This window comes from Dysidea avara, chromosome 2 (assembly GCF_963678975.1).
Source record: "Dysidea avara chromosome 2, odDysAvar1.4, whole genome shotgun sequence".
Taxonomy (NCBI): domain Eukaryota; kingdom Metazoa; phylum Porifera; class Demospongiae; order Dictyoceratida; family Dysideidae; genus Dysidea; species Dysidea avara.
Genome location: NC_089273.1, coordinates 25,822,058 through 25,839,814, shown reverse-complemented (window position 1 = coordinate 25,839,814; position 17,757 = coordinate 25,822,058). Strand labels below are relative to the sequence as shown.

At 37.7% G+C, this 17,757-nt stretch overlaps 1 protein-coding gene across 1 annotated transcript in view; it reads right to left on the bottom strand.

Moving 5' to 3' along the window:
* Positions 1 to 645: 645 nt before the first annotated feature.
* The window catches only part of LOC136246956 (uncharacterized), a 46,085-nt gene continuing 28,973 nt past the window's right edge, over positions 646 to 17,757 (bottom strand). Inside the window, exons 20-25 of the mRNA XM_066038556.1 lie at positions 17,560 to 17,688; positions 16,595 to 16,711; positions 7,174 to 7,359; positions 5,400 to 5,609; positions 3,500 to 3,631; positions 646 to 994 (exon numbers count right to left, since the gene is read on the bottom strand). Coding sequence (XP_065894628.1) covers positions 858 to 994; positions 3,500 to 3,631; positions 5,400 to 5,609; positions 7,174 to 7,359; positions 16,595 to 16,711; positions 17,560 to 17,688 — 911 coding nt within the window. The 3' untranslated portion in view covers positions 646 to 857. The remainder of the gene's footprint in view (positions 995 to 3,499; positions 3,632 to 5,399; positions 5,610 to 7,173; positions 7,360 to 16,594; positions 16,712 to 17,559; positions 17,689 to 17,757) is intronic.

The window sequence follows — 17,757 nt, the reverse complement described above, 5'->3', positions numbered from 1 at the left end:
AAACAGCTGCAGTAATGTGCACAATTTTATGGACCAAGGCTTTCAGTATGGCATGATTACTGTCTATTACGCATAATGAGACACCTATATACTGTACTCAAAATGTTCATCCACAGTACACTGAGTACAGTGTCCTGTAACTCCTGTTCCACAACCTTTTATAACAATGGCTCACTAACAAATAATGATTGCAATTAGCTTTAGGGCTGAAGCAAATACTGCAATACTCTAGTACTTGTTAGGATTTTGGTAATCAGATAGTAAAATTTGCTGTGGTACTCATGTACACGTACTCATTAAAATCACATGACTCAGCTTACATGAAGTATTTGCCATCAGGATGGAGGCTATAGGATTTGATTGGCATCTTGTCAGGGACACTAACATCAGTACTATAATACAGTGTGTTTCATTGTTGTTCCTTGAAAAAGCTTTAAACTGCTTAGTCAGTATAATAAAACATGTCAAATGGGTATGACTAACTAAAAGTAGCTAGTATCCATGAGTACTCGATCTCAAAACTCTAGAAAGTACTTGAATACCAAAAAACCATGATCGTTTTCATCCCTAATTGCAATACAAACACTTGGTTATCCAGCTACAAATCTATCCTTTATGCCACTGCTCTCAAAAGATTACAAGATGTTCAGGTATATTAAATTATATTAACACTGCAAGGTTTGATGTCAAAACTACATACACACAAAATGTGAGTTTACATTCTGTACGTGTTTGCTAATCTTCAAACTAATAGTTCAATCTAACAAAGTGCGATAAATGCTAATAATGTCATGTAATGCTATTGAATAGAGTTATCAAATGTGTGTACAGTTCCTCCAGTTGTAGTTGATGAATGTCTAGTTCCGACTACCACGACGGATCCTGAACTGGACCTTTGTTCTTTTGTATAAACTGTCATCACCAGGACATTTCCCCCTCACAGTGACGGTATGACGTCCTCTTGATAAATTATTATAGGTCATGGGGCTTGTACCTGTACAAAGTACAAACAAATCATTATTGACAGTAGTGATGACTTAGATACAATTAATCCAACAACTGAATGTGTTACAATATGTGACCCAGTCTGAGAAAACCGGTCTTATTGCCCATGTCAGCAGATTCGATTTTTCACCCAGGACACACAGCTACATGAATAAACTATCTAATTCCACATTCAAAATCAGCTAGACTTGAGTGGTCTGGTTTTGCTGGCTGCTTTTCCCAAGCCCAGTGGCGATCCGTACGTGTGGTGTGGGGCCTTAATGGAACTCTGGTCAGTCTGAGAATGACTGTATGTGGCTGTACAGCTCTGTGGTGTTGAATAAATACCTCTGCTGTGAATTTCCTTTCATTTTAGCCAGTTTTGAGGCCTCAGTGGCTCAAAACTTGGCCTAATTCATCCCTTGGCCTTCCTTTTCAATTTTTGAACACCATCTTTCCCGCCTTCCAGGGCCCCCGCCTCCCACCCAATTTGCAGCTTGCCTGATACAGTCAACCTCGGTTTAGAACTATCTAAAATGGCGGGAAACTTAGTTGTTGGCTACTTGCACAGTGGATGCTTTGGAAGGTAAGAAAGTGGTATAAAACGTGTGAAAATTTGGTACGCATAGCTTCAACCATTGGCGAGCTACAACACACTAAATACTATACTTAAAACCGGCATTTCTCAATACTTTTAAATAGGCGATAAGCCCGGTTTTGTCAGACTGAGTCACATATAATACTCTCAATAGCAGCTTGACGTACTATATTGAAATACGTCAAGCGATTAGCCAATAGAATTAGTATTACACTTGTTTGTCAAGGTCCCTTGACAAAATTCTGTAATACTAATTTGATTGGCTAAAATAGTGTGGTGTGTTCCTATTAGAAGTAAGTGTCCAACTTAACAACTAGTGTTACCATAGTGATAGATGCCCCACAGCTTAGCAATGGTTGCTAGGTAACCATTGCTAGGGTAAACGTTATTTGAACCATAGCAACGGTTGCTAGGCAATGTGAACCATAGCAACGGTTGTTAAGTGTGATTGGTCTATTACAGTGGTTATTTTTGAATTTCTGTTGCCTAGCAACAGTTGTTATGGTTGTCGGACTACTTTGCAATAGGACGGATGGCTGTGGTATTCAGGATTAATAGTTCTTGCATTATAAACAGGAAGGAAATAGTGCTCGGCTTTGCCTTGCACTATTTTACTCCTTCCTGTTTACAATGCTCGCACTATTAATCCCGAATACCACAGCTGTCCATCCTATTACATATACTAACATGCTACTTCAAAAACTAGGTGCTCAGAAGTTATGTAATAGTAACTTCTAGTAAGAGTATTAACTTTTAAACTACAGTGTATGATACAGTGGTTTTTGTATTATTACATAAATGTAATTCCCCGTATTTCATGATTTATTAAATATTTTGTAATTACTAAGCAGTTTTTCTGAGGTAAATTTGCTCCAATTTGACTTCTTTCCCTTCCACTGCAATGTAGCTATTTTTTAAAATCAAATTAACTACTGTTCTAAGTATAGCATAATCGTGTTAGTCCCACTTCTTGAGCATAAAAATCATGTAAGCATGTATTGCATACCTGTATAGTAGTTAACATGAAACTGCTGTAACGATACCAATAATTTTAATAATGACCTTACGTATATCATTATTAACACCACTTTCATGGTTGCTCCCTTTGATTTCACAACTCAGGTTTAGAAGGCCGCATCCTTTGCATGGATCATAATATTGAGCCATACAATTTGCCACCTACCTACATAGCAAGATTTGTTTGGATACAATAGGAAACGAGATTTGGAATGTCTCTCACCAGTTCTGAACAGTAGATAGAGTAGAATATTCATAGTTCTCTATTTTATATGCTGGCAATCCAATTGTGGTAAAAATGAGCTTGAATGTGTATGCGTATAGAAGCTGGGTTATCTCAAATCTGGTAATATTTCAGTGGAGGATCAAGAAATTTTCAGAGGGCGTTTCAGATTCCTCTCAATTTCAGCCTAGCTGTAAGTCAAAGACCAAAAAAAAGGTCACAGAGCAATTTCAAAGGCAAAAGTATGAAGTTTCGCCAGTAGAAAGTCCTAATATAATACACTATGTATAACTCGTGGTGAGTTTATCACCCACACGAGTCATAAATTAGGCGCAGGAACTATTTTCAGAGGGGGTTTCAGCTGAAACCATTGCAACCTCTCTGTATCCGCCACTGCATTTGCAATCTAACTTAACTTATGTGACCGGATTGCAAAAAAGGGTCTTCCAAACACATCGAATTCTGTAAACTTGAGCTACCATAACTTAGTGTTCAAGTAACATATTAACCTGAAACTTTCACCATGTATTCAGCTATGTTGGTGCTAACTTCTGACCAACTTTCAAGTCAATAGCTGTTTTTATTCTAAAGATATGAACTTCCAAAGTTGGTAAACTGGATGTGTGTGGAAGACCCTTTTTGCAAATCTAGCCACATATGTAATAATTATCACTTACAACTCCTGTATCTTTGTCTGTCCAATCTACATTGAAATACAGTTTCAGAATGAGATGGATCAGCAGAAAATGTGACAGTTACATCATCTCTTGATACTTTATGATCAGCACTGATTGAGGTGAGTGAGCAACCTTGAGTAAGACAACAAATATAAACACTATTTTGTATTTTATTCATAGAACAAAAGACTTTCCTACAATTCAACAAACCAAAAAATAATTAAATCACTCTAATATACAGTAGTTACTAAAATATTTAATCAACTTTTACTTTTATGATGCCAGAAAGTACTTAGTGAACAACTTCACATTCGTATACTTAGGATATAAGGTAAAAGTAAGTTATATTATATTCAGGCCCTAAAGTGCCTCAAACACTACCAAAGCTTTGCTACAAACACATTTAGTAGAGATTTTCTCGCTGAAGTGATGTTTTCAGATTATCAGTTCACTAAAGCCTAGATGAGGGTGCACATGTTTTAAGCGTTGCATAACATTATTGTTTTAATTGCATAAATCCACTTGGTATTTCCACGTGAGCCTCAATAAACTTATTACAAATCTAGCAAACAGTGGTAATTACTAGAAAATGGTACATTTGTTGTTGTTGTTGTTTTTAAAAATGACCCGTAGTTAGTTTAAGGAAATATTTAACAATGTCATGTATATCGTGCACAATTATCTCAGCCCTTTGCATGCCATACAAAGCAGCAATAATTATAGCTTGGTAACTCCTGTCGTAAGCTTAGTGCTCTCCAGCACTCTATAAATGAACCATTTGTATAAAATATTTTAAATAGTGTCCGCCCTCCTCTCACTAAAGGTGCCTTTTAGCACACCACATACAGGACATGTATTATACACAAATTAAACTTGTATCCCATTAGTTTTCACTGACAACATGAGGGATAAATTCGTGGTAGTGCGCTGATGGGATTGTGTTACTTATCATGCACAAATAAACTAAAATTCTCTGTCATTTTCATACGATGCCTCCTACAGTTGAAATAAGATGCAGGTTAATTTCATGTATTGTTTGCTGTGTAACAGGCAGAGCCAAAACCACATGAAATGGCTACAGTACATTGTTTATTATTATATCATGCAATTGCACACCATAGGTGTCTGTGCTTTAGTCCCCCAAATAACATGGCCATCCTGTGGCTGTGACGTCATTGTGGATAAAGTCCATGAAGGAAGATGTATCTGGCTATAATTGTACAACAAAACAGAAATTGTTTGATCGATCATATTTCAGTGAGAGAAGGAGATATCAACCTCTAAGCAACAGATATGATTACAAGACAACACAATGAATAATTTGTATCGCATATATACTGGATAATTTTCGAGATAATGCTTTTTGTAGTGGCTTTTGTTACTTTATACCCATACCTGTTGGCTACTGGTTGGTATTTTACTTCATGAGTGAAATATGATGGATCAAAGCTGCCTGTACAGCCTTCTAAAATATAATACTCTAATAGAGCACACGCTTTCTGAGCATTTCTATTAAAACTCAAAAGAATTTTCTTGAATTTCTGTATAAATCTATAAAGCCTTACCATTCTGGTGTAGTACAAAATTAAGCTCTTTTGATGAACAGTCAAAATTTCCCCATCCATTACACTGTAACACTTTACTGTGCTCTAATCCCTTAACATGTTTAGTACTTATTATGTAATGATTGCTACTGCTACTACCTTATAGAATTCTTAATTATATACATTATGGATCTCAATACAGTGTATATTCCTACCCAGCATTATCGCCCAAAAATCAGCTAAGGGGATGTTAGCTGAACATATAGTTAACTGACAAGCTTTGCAATGCAAATGTAGAATCTACTGATCTTCCTATGCAATAGCTAATATTATACTGACAGTACCAGAACACATACCTCTACAAGTTGCTCCAGTACCAGTCCAGCTGCCTCTACCACTTTGTATCTGACAAGTCCTACTGGAGCTACCAGACAGATCAAAGCCACTATCACATGTGATACTACAAGATTCTCCATCAGCAGGAGCATCATTACGTGTTAGTGAACACGTAATACTTCCATCAGCTGGGTCAGGAAGTAGTGGACATCTGTTGTCTGATAATTGACCTATAGGGGTTACATATGTACTCAATGGTAGAATGTGTGCATGCAATAAACCATGCATTATATTTTAATTACCCATCGATCACTATGGCCTATATAAGTAGCATGATCAGAAATGAGGAGAATCATTGATCACCTGCACAATAAATTTTGAAACAAAACTAAAATTTTATTGGACTGCTTTGAATTCATTGTATAGAAGCACTGTGCATAATAATAAAGTTATTTAATCTGTTAGCTATAAATCACTATTATTCTTTTTAGTAAACTTTTAGAAGTAATATTTGATGGAATTGACTACAAAACAACTAACTACAATTTTGTTCACATTCACCCAAGCCCCATGAATACCTGGTTCAGTAATATCAAACAATTAAGTGAACATGTGTACACTCCTTAACTTTAATACAGGAACAAATGTGTTAGTGCTAATTAATACCACATTTCCAGCTATGCTTGAACTTGTCCAATACTATATAGATGTTTATATACGATGTTATAACTCACATATTCTTGCTGATGTCAAGATAACAGTTATTGCTTTACAATATGCACTATTAATTCAGTGGAAGATCCTCTTCCCCCCCCAAAAAAGAAATAAGCAAGATTGAGATACTCTAATAGAGCAGTCAGTCAAATTAGAAGTCACCACACAAAACACTATTCGGAATCCTTCATAATAGTTGCTGAGTATGAAATAGCATCTGCACCACTATCTTATGCATGGTCCTGCTAAGAATGTTGTGTAAATGAAATGCACATAGTTTTGTGTATGCCATTCTTTAGGCTGATTATATAGTTAGACTCTATTTAGGCTGTTTTGGGTGGGTAATAAAACTCATATACTCCACCTTGTTTATTAATATACTTCACGCCTTCAGTCACAATATAACATATGGTTTGTCCAATGAGTACGCATCTTTTATGTGCACTGATGTAATGAGAGTACTTATTTTGTCGTGTGAGCATGCATAGTTGCCATGGTGTTAGTATTATCGCAAGAAAGCCAGCCGTTTTGCCAAGCCTACAGTAGAAACAGCCAGGATAAGGTATTATCACAAGAAAGCCAGCCGTTTTGCCAAGCCTACAGTAGAAACAGTCAGGATAAGGTAAGTAATCTGAGTGTAATGTGAAATACAGTCTAAAGCAGTTATATAGCCAGGGCCTTCGGGTTTATAAATTTCATAGACTCCACATTGTGCCCGTATAACTATTATGTAGGATAGTCATGCCTGTCACTTATCCACAACACTTAGTCCACTTAGAAAGCAGTATGATTAAGATAAATTATTTGTGTGCATTAAATACTGTATACATTTAATTTTCAGTCACGTATGACATAGCATTAGCTTCTGGTGGGGGGGGGGGGGGCTATGCTCCCCAGACCCCCTGTTCCATGATTTATATACCTACTACTCTGGTGCTCCCCCCATTTCCAAACCCTGGATCTGCCCCTGTAATTGTTTTGGCAAGAAGAGTTATACTAAGAAGTTACATACGAAGTACAAAAATACTACTACAGATTTTCTCATACCACATAATAATAATGTAACACAGAATAACTTACTGCCGGTACACATGGAAATTTCCCCACTCCATGTTCCATTTTCAAAACATGTCCTAGAAGCACTTCCACTTAGGTCAAATCCAGCATCACATGTAAAACTACACATGTCCCCAGCATTAGGACCTCCATTGTCTCCATATTGACAGTCAATCATCCCATTATCAAGAGTGAGGGCCTCACATATTTCTATAAAGTACATAGCTTCTTATAAACACACTCAACTAAACGAGTTATAATAATATAACATTTTTATGATTTTGAGTCTATTAAGCTGAAGTGCTATTTGCTCTTCTATAGCTGATTACTCACCAAAATCTAGGAATATTGCCACAAAACTGGCTACTCTGGAATTTGATGCAGAGAAAACTTGAGGAAGATTCACCAAAACTACATTTTATAAACCTATGGATGTATGATCTGCACTTGACATAAAGTACTAGTTATCAAGCAACTCTGGGGCTGTAGCTGCATAGGGCTACATTTTATCGTGAATCACTGGACAATCTATTCAGTAGGTAAAATCTACTATATTATTTGCATGCAATTGTTGCAGTTACATATATAATAGGTCACATGCCCACAATTTGCTGGTCAACTAAAAATGCTCACATCTTTTAACTACGTACATAGTTGCTGGAAGATAATTTATTATGAATAATTATGGCTCATGTACTGTTATAAAAATTCAACATCTATTGTACATGCATGTTACATACGTAGCTATAAGACATGATGAATGGTATTTTGATGTTCAGTAATTTCAGGAAATATCATTACAACAAAATGTGTTATTATCAGGAATCCAGGGTTTCAGTGCAAAGATCCTCACATAATTCCTAGCTGATAATGTAGAATTCATGACCTCATAAACATAGGCAGTAACAGCAGTTAGTACTTGATGGAGCTCAACAAAATACCCATACATATTCTGGAGTCAAGACACAAGATGATATGGTGTTACATGTATACATAGTATCTATTATTGATGTCCACTTCTCACATGCCAGCCATTTCTGAAATCTATCTGTACAGTAATTCTTTGCCTCATAGCTAAATAGTGTCACTACAACAGTATGCAAACCCCTTATAGTATGCAAACCCCCTATATCATCACTGTAGGACATGATGAATGGTATTTTGATGTTCAGTAATTTAATTTGAGACTCATGTGGTTTGAGAAGCCAAAAGTGCATGCATAAGCAACATGATGTGAATATATGTGTCCACTCATAATTTTTAGAAAATAATTTTTTTGCTGTAAGTATTAAGTCTTCTGAGCACACCAGCAGGGATGACTGCTTAGTAAATAACAGCAACAACAACAACAATAACAACAACAATAATAACAATAATAATAGTACTGTAATATATATCTAATCCAAAACAGCCAAGCTGTAAAAAAAGAGTGCGGCCCGGAGAAAGGCTATGGTGAAAAAAGATGTGAAATCCAAGGTGGCGGCCAAGAAATGGCTGTGATGGTAGGTTAATGGTAAAAATTTTAATAACGACAATTCAAGTGAATTTTGTGCCAAGACCAAACGGCACCAAATTCACCTGAATTGTTGTTATTAAAATTTTTACCATTAACCTACCATCACAGCCATTTCTTGGCCGCCACCTTGGATTTCACATCTTTTTTCACCATAGCCTTTCTCCGGGCCACACTCTTTTTTTACAGCTTGGCTGTTTTGGATTAGATTTCACTTCTTTTTGTATTTGTATACCCCAAAGCCGGCCTATGGCCGGCTTTAGGGCTTTTAACCTGTCATTTTTTCTGTACTACAGGAAGAAGAAAAGATGAAGCAGGGTGATTTCTTTGTAGCTGACCTCTCTGCAAGGTGATCCTTCTAGCTGATCTCTCTACCGGATGACTTGTTTGTAGCTGAACTCTCTACAGGGTGATTTGTTTGTAGCTGAACTCTCTACAAGGTAATTTCTTCTAGCTGATCTTTCTACAGGGTGATTTGTTTGTAGCTGAATTCTCTACAGGGCGATTTGTTTGCAGCTAAACTGCTAAACTCTCTACAATGTAACTTCTTCTAGCTGAACTCTCTACGGGTGGCTTGTTTCTAGCTGAACTCTCTACAGGGTGATTTGTTTCTAGTTGAACTCTCTACAAGGTAACTTCTTCTAGCTGATCTTTCTACAGGGTGATTTGTTTGTAGCTGAATTCTCTAGAGGGCAATTTGTTTGCAGCTGAACTCTCTACATGGTAGTTTCTTTGTAGCTGAACTCTCTACAATGTGACTTCTTCTAGCTGAACTCTCTACAGGGTGACTTGTTTCTAGCTCATCTCTCTACAGTGTAACTTGTTTCCAGCTGAACTCTCTACAGGGTGATTTGTTTGTAACTAAATTCTCTACAAGGTAACTTCTTCTAGCTGATCTTTCTACAGGGTGATTTGTTTGTCTCTACAGGGCAATTTATTTGCAGCTGAACTCTCTACATGGTAGTTTCTTTGTAGCTGAACTCTCTACAATGTAACTTCTTCTAGCTGAACTCTCTACAGGGTGACTTGTTTCTAGCTGAACTCTCTACAGGGTGATTTGTTTGTAGCTGAACTCTCTACAAGGTAACTTCTTCTAGCTGATCTTTCTACAGTATGATTTGTTTGTCTCTATAGGGAAATTTGTTTGCAGCTGAACTTTCTACATGGTAGTTTCTTTGTAGCTGAACTCTCTACAATGTAACTTCTTCTAGCTGAACTCTCTACAGGGTGACTTGTTTCTAGCTGAACTCTCTACAGGGTGATTTGTTTGTAGCTGAACTCTCTACAAGGTAACTTCTTCTAGCTGATCTTTCTACAAGGTGATTTGTCTGTAGCTGAATTCTCTACAGGGCAATTTGTTTGCTGCTGAACTCTCTACATGATAGTTTCTATGTAGCTGAATTCTCTACAATGTAACTTCTTCTAGCTGAACTCTCTACAGGGTGACTTGTTTGTAGCTGAACTCTCTACAGGGTGATTTGTTTGTAGCTGAACTCTCTACAAGGTAACTTCTTCTAGCTGATCTTTCTACAGGGTGACTTGTTTGTAGCTGAACTCTCTACAAGGTAACTTCTTCTAGCTGATCTTTCTACAGGGTGATTTGTTTGTAGCTGAACTCTCTACAAGGTAACTTCTTCTAGCTGAACTCTCTACAGGGTGACTTGTTTCTAGCTGATCTCTCTACAGGGTGACTTGTTTCTAGCTGAACTCTCTACAGGGTGATTTGTTTGTAACTGAACTCTCTACAAGGTAACTTCTTCTAGCTGATCTTTCTACAGGGTGATTTGTTTGTAGCTGAATTCTCTACAGGGCGATTTGTTTGCTGCTGAACTCTCTACATGGTAGTTTCTTTGTAGCTGAACTCTCTACAATGTAACTTCTTCTAGCTGAACTCTCTACAGGGTGACTTGTTTCTAGCTGATCTCTCTACAGGGTGACTTGTTTCTAGCTGAACTCTCTACAGGGTGATTTGTTTGTAGCTGAACTCTCTACAATGTAACTTCTTCTAGCTGATCTTTCTACAGGGTGATTTGTTTGTCTCTACAGGGAAATTTGTTTACAGCTGAACTCTCTACATGGTAGTTTCTTTGTAGCTGAACTCTCTACAATGTAACTTATTGTAGCTGATCTCTCTACAGGGTGACTTGTTTCTAGCTGAACTCTCTACAGGGTGATTTGTTTGTAGCTGAACTCTCTACAAGGTAATTTCTTCTAGCTGATCTTTCTACAGGGTAATTTGTTTGTAGCTGAACTCTCTACAATGTAACTTCTTCTAGCTGATCTCTCTACAGGGTGACTTGTTTCTAGCTGAACTCTCTACAGGGTGATTTGTTTGTAGCTGAACTCTCTACAAGGTAACTTCTTCTCGCTGATGTTTCTACAGGATGATTTGTTTGTCTCTACAGGGCAATTTGTTTGCAGCTGAACTCTCTACATGGTAGTTTCTTTGTAGCTGAACTCTCTACAATGTAACTTCTTCTAGCTGAACTCTCTACAGGGTGACTTGTTTCTAGCTGAACTCTCTACAGGGTAATTTGTTTGTAGCTGAACTCTCTACAAGGTAACTTCTTCTAGCTGATCTTTCTACAGGATGATTTGTTTGTCTCTACAGGGCAATTTGTTTGCAGCTGAACTCTCTACATGGTAGTTTCTTTGTAGCTGAACTCTCTACAATGTAACTTCTTCTAGCTGAGCTCTCTGCAGGGTGACTTGTTTCTAGCTGAACTCTCTACAGGGTGATTTGTTTGTAGCTGAACTCTCTACAAGGTAACTTCTTCTAACTGATCTTTCTACAAGGTGATTTGTCTGTAGCTGAATTCTCTACAGGGCAATTTGTTTGCTGCTGAACTCTTACATGGTAGTTTCTTTGTAGCTGAATTCTCTACTATGTAACTTCTTCTAGCTGAACTCTCTACAGGGTGACTTGTTTGTAGCTGAACTCTCTACAAGGTAACTTCTTCTAGCTGAACACTCTACAGGGTGACTTGTTTCTAGCTGATCTCTCTACAGGGTGACTTGTTTCTAGCTGAACTCTCTACTGGGTGATTTGTTTGTAACTGAACTCTCTACAAGGTAACTTCTTCTAGCTGATCTTTCTACAGGGTTATTTGTTTCTAGCTGAACTCTCTACAGGGTGATTTGTTTGTAACTGAACTCTCTACAAGGTAACTTCTTCTAGCTGATCTTTCTACAGGGTGATTTGTTTGTCTCTACAGGGCAATTTATTTGCAGCTGAACTCTCTACATGGTAGTTTCTTTGTAGCTGAACTCTCTACAATGTAACTTCTTCTAGCTGAACTCTCTACAGGGTGACTTGTTTCTAGCTGAACTCTCTACAGGGTGATTTGTTTGTAGCTGAACTCTCTACAATGTAACTTCTTCTAGCTGATCTCTCTACAGGGTGACTTGTTTCTAGCTGAACTCTCTACAGGGTGATTTGTTTGTAGCTGAACTCTCTACAAGGTAACTTTTTATAGCCGATCTTTCTACAGGGTGATTTGTTTGTAGCTGAACTCTCTACAATGTAACTTCTTCTAGCTGATCTCTCTACAGGGTGACTTGTTTCTAGCTGAACTCTCTACAGGGTGATTTGTTTGTAGCTGAACTCTCTACAAGGTAACTTCTTCTAGCTGATCTTTCTACAGGGCGATTTGTTTGCAGCTGAACTCTCTACATGGTAGTTTCTTTGTAGCTGAACTCTCCACAATGTAACTTCTTCTAGCTGAACTCTCTACAGGCTGACTTGTTTCTAGCTGATCTCTGTACAGGGTGACTTGTTCCTAGCTGAACTCTCTACAGGTGATTTGTTTGCATCTGAACTCTCTTACATGGTGGTTTCTTTGTAGCTGAACTCTCTACAAAGTGACTTCTTCTAGCTGATCTAATTACAGGATCACTTGTTTCTAACTGAACTCTCTACAGTGTGATCTGTTCATAGCGGAACTTTCTACTGGGTGATTTGTTTGCTGCTAAACTCTTTGCATGATTGTTTCTTTGTAACTGAACTCTCTACAATGTGACTTCTTCTAGCTGATCTCTCTACAGGATGACTTGTTTCTAACTGAACTCTCTATTGTGTGATCTGTTCATAGCGGAACTTTCTACTGGGTGATTTGTTTGCAGCTAAACTCTTTGCATGATTGTTTCTTTGTAACTGAACTCTCTACAAAGTAACTTCTTCTAGCTGATCTCTCTACAGGGCAATTTGTTTGTAGCTGAATTCTCTACAGGGTGATTTATTTAAGCTGAACTCTCTACAGGATGGCTTCTTTGTAGCTGAACTCTCTACAAGGTAACTTCTTCTAGCTGAACTCTCTACAGGGTGACTTGTTTCTAGCTGATCTCTCTACAGGGTGACTTGTTTCTAGCTGAACTCTCTACAGGGTGATTTGTTTGTAACTGAACTCTCTACAAGGTAACTTCTTCTAGCTGATCTTTCTACAGGGTGATTTGTTTGTAGCTGAATTCTCTACAGGGCGATTTGTTTGCTGCTGAACTCTCTACATGGTAGTTTCTTTGTAGCTGAACTCTCTACAATGTAACTTCTTCTAGCTGAACTCTCTACAGGGTGACTTGTTTCTAGCTGATCTCTCTACAGGGTGACTTGTTTCTAGCTGAACTCTCTACAGGGTGATTTGTTTGTAGCTGAACTCTCTACAATGTAACTTCTTCTAGCTGATCTTTCTACAGGGTGATTTGTTTGTCTCTACAGGGAAATTTGTTTACAGCTGAACTCTCTACATGGTAGTTTCTTTGTAGCTGAACTCTCTACAATGTAACTTATTGTAGCTGATCTCTCTACAGGGTGACTTGTTTCTAGCTGAACTCTCTACAGGGTGATTTGTTTGTAGCTGAACTCTCTACAAGGTAATTTCTTCTAGCTGATCTTTCTACAGGGTAATTTGTTTGTAGCTGAACTCTCTACAATGTAACTTCTTCTAGCTGATCTCTCTACAGGGTGACTTGTTTCTAGCTGAACTCTCTACAGGGTGATTTGTTTGTAGCTGAACTCTCTACAAGGTAACTTCTTCTCGCTGATGTTTCTACAGGATGATTTGTTTGTCTCTACAGGGCAATTTGTTTGCAGCTGAACTCTCTACATGGTAGTTTCTTTGTAGCTGAACTCTCTACAATGTAACTTCTTCTAGCTGAACTCTCTACAGGGTAACTTGTTTCTAGCTGAACTCTCTACAGGGTAATTTGTTTGTAGCTGAACTCTCTACAAGGTAACTTCTTCTAGCTGATCTTTCTACAGGATGATTTGTTTGTCTCTACAGGGCAATTTGTTTGCAGCTGAACTCTCTACATGGTAGTTTCTTTGTAGCTGAACTCTCTACAATGTAACTTCTTCTAGCTGAGCTCTCTGCAGGGTGACTTGTTTCTAGCTGAACTCTCTACAGGGTGATTTGTTTGTAGCTGAACTCTCTACAAGGTAACTTCTTCTAACTGATCTTTCTACAAGGTGATTTGTCTGTAGCTGAATTCTCTACAGGGCAATTTGTTTGCTGCTGAACTCTTACATGGTAGTTTCTTTGTAGCTGAATTCTCTACTATGTAACTTCTTCTAGCTGAACTCTCTACAGGGTGACTTGTTTGTAGCTGAACTCTCTACAAGGTAACTTCTTCTAGCTGAACACTCTACAGGGTGACTTGTTTCTAGCTGATCTCTCTACAGGGTGACTTGTTTCTAGCTGAACTCTCTACTGGGTGATTTGTTTGTAACTGAACTCTCTACAAGGTAACTTCTTCTAGCTGATCTTTCTACAGGGTTATTTGTTTCTAGCTGAACTCTCTACAGGGTGATTTGTTTGTAACTGAACTCTCTACAAGGTAACTTCTTCTAGCTGATCTTTCTACAGGGTGATTTGTTTGTCTCTACAGGGCAATTTATTTGCAGCTGAACTCTCTACATGGTAGTTTCTTTGTAGCTGAACTCTCTACAATGTAACTTCTTCTAGCTGAACTCTCTACAGGGTGACTTGTTTCTAGCTGAACTCTCTACAGGGTGATTTGTTTGTAGCTGAACTCTCTACAATGTAACTTCTTCTAGCTGATCTCTCTACAGGGTGACTTGTTTCTAGCTGAACTCTCTACAGGGTGATTTGTTTGTAGCTGAACTCTCTACAAGGTAACTTTTTATAGCCGATCTTTCTACAGGGTGATTTGTTTGTAGCTGAACTCTCTACAATGTAACTTCTTCTAGCTGATCTCTCTACAGGGTGACTTGTTTCTAGCTGAACTCTCTACAGGGTGATTTGTTTGTAGCTGAACTCTCTACAAGGTAACTTCTTCTAGCTGATCTTTCTACAGGGCGATTTGTTTGCAGCTGAACTCTCTACATGGTAGTTTCTTTGTAGCTGAACTCTCCACAATGTAACTTCTTCTAGCTGAACTCTCTACAGGCTGACTTGTTTCTAGCTGATCTCTGTACAGGGTGACTTGTTCCTAGCTGAACTCTCTACAGGTGATTTGTTTGCATCTGAACTCTCTTACATGGTGGTTTCTTTGTAGCTGAACTCTCTACAAAGTGACTTCTTCTAGCTGATCTAATTACAGGATCACTTGTTTCTAACTGAACTCTCTACAGTGTGATCTGTTCATAGCGGAACTTTCTACTGGGTGATTTGTTTGCTGCTAAACTCTTTGCATGATTGTTTCTTTGTAACTGAACTCTCTACAATGTGACTTCTTCTAGCTGATCTCTCTACAGGATGACTTGTTTCTAACTGAACTCTCTATTGTGTGATCTGTTCATAGCGGAACTTTCTACTGGGTGATTTGTTTGCAGCTAAACTCTTTGCATGATTGTTTCTTTGTAACTGAACTCTCTACAAAGTAACTTCTTCTAGCTGATCTCTCTACAGGGCAATTTGTTTGTAGCTGAATTCTCTACAGGGTGATTTATTTAAGCTGAACTCTCTACAGGATGGCTTCTTTGTAGCTGAACTCTCTATTAGGTACCTTCTTCTAGCTGATCTGACTACAGGGTGACTTGTTTGTAGCTGAATTTCCTACAGAATAACTTGCAATGTAATATAACTGTGTAAATTGTACATGCAGCTGAATGCTTTATTAGGGTGACTGTTCTATTAGAGTATCTCGATCTCGCATTTGCTGCACGTAGTTGCCTTTCGAATCATAACTCAGTGATTTGTAATCCGATTCTTCTGTACTACTGCAAGAACTTTCTATGATGATTGTTCCAGCTACATACTGATTTTCAGCTCGTTGCTCTAAGCGGTTTGCCTGGTAGACACGAAAACTAATAGTTTTTTTATTCATAAAAATCGATCGCGTAATTTTGACACAGGTTGGGTTTTGTGTCATATCTCCATGGTCTTTATCCCGATTCCTTTTAAACCTCAAAAAGGCACTCCTACGATGGTTGCTCCATCTACATATCAATTTTCAACTGATTCCTCCAAGGGGTTTACCCTGTAGGCGTGACAGACCTTCGACCTTATTTTACGAAAATAATCGGTAATAACTCTGTGAATGTTCATCGGATTCCTACCAAAGTTGGTACGGAGATCCGCCTTAATGAGCCCTTTAAGTGTGCCAAATTTCAGCCCAATCCAAGCACGAATTCGTGTTTTATGGCGAATTTTGCGAAGTGTGCGAAATGAAGATGAAGAAAAAAAACGAAGAAATTAAAACGAAATTTTGTTCGCTCGTATCTCGGAAATGGCTGGAGCGATTTTCTTCAAATTTGGTATGTAGACTCCCCTAACTGGGCGGCACCGTCTCTAGCAAATTTGGTTCCAATCGGATAAGGGATTACAGAGCTACATAGGTGTGAAAAGTGCGTTTTCTTTCTTCCTGTTAATATACTCACTGTGTGGCGCGCCGGCTTCTTGGGCCGCACGACACACTATCGTGTGTCTTGATATATTATAATTTAAAGCTGTTAATTTAGTTATGTTGTACACTTACGTATATGTAACACTTCAACTTCAGAGCTACCAGACTGGCCTGGACATTTAGCTCTAACTCTCACTTGATTGTCTCCTGGTCTTACTTGTTGTGAAGCATAGGTGAAAGGACTGGTACCTATAATAAATAGCACAATCATATAATTATATACAAATTAGTAAAAAATGGGAGCTTTAAATACTAGTAGGTATCATTACTATACTGAAATACTTTTCTGCAGCTATAATCATCAGTATCAATAATCACAAACCAGATAATATTATTCTGTTTGAATAACTTTGAGGGGAGATATCTGGTAACAAGGCAAGCACTGTGGGAGATCTGCCATATTTACAATCTGTATAGCTGCCCCTTGGTGGGATGGCAACTATAATAATACCAATTCCACTATATACATCATCACCTCTACAAAAACATTTGTGCAACAGTGCCACTGAAAGCTTTGTGAAGACAATTTTTAAAATGAAATGAATGCACTAAAATAACTTCAGCAAAGGAATTGTGTAAAACCTTTATGTGTCCATATTTGTAACATACACATCAACACTATTTGACAGTTCTCTGACAACAATTGATCATGTGGTATTAGGCTGCTCAAAAGTGTCTTGTAGAAACTATATTGACATAAGCTATTGACACTTGCTGATAATCATTTGTTTAAAATTGTATTACTTAAATTGCTGATCTTAGACTAGTAACTTTAGTCTTTTCAAATATTGATTGCTGTGTATTGTTGTAAACATGACTGGATTCTGGAAAATTATCCCTAATGTTTTGTGTGAAATAATTAGAGCTATACTACTACTTACTGTGTTACCATTAAGAGATCTCTTTAATTTTTATGTCACAAAATTAATTGTAACTCAAGATATACTATACTTTACTCATTTTACTGAGGGCTATAAACATTTTAGGTCACATTGAGACTAATTTTCAAAAATCCAGTCACAAATGTTTTTACTTACAGTCCACGAAATCTCTGTTATTCAGTTTGCAGCTGTATAGAGCACGTGGATCATCAGCGACAAAATTAACAGTTATGGTTAAATCATGTGATGATATATTGGCATCAAGCATTGTGATCTCACAGTCAGCTATAAAGTAAGTGACATATATAAATAACAGTATGTAGTACACCAGGTTCATATATGTTTTATTATTAA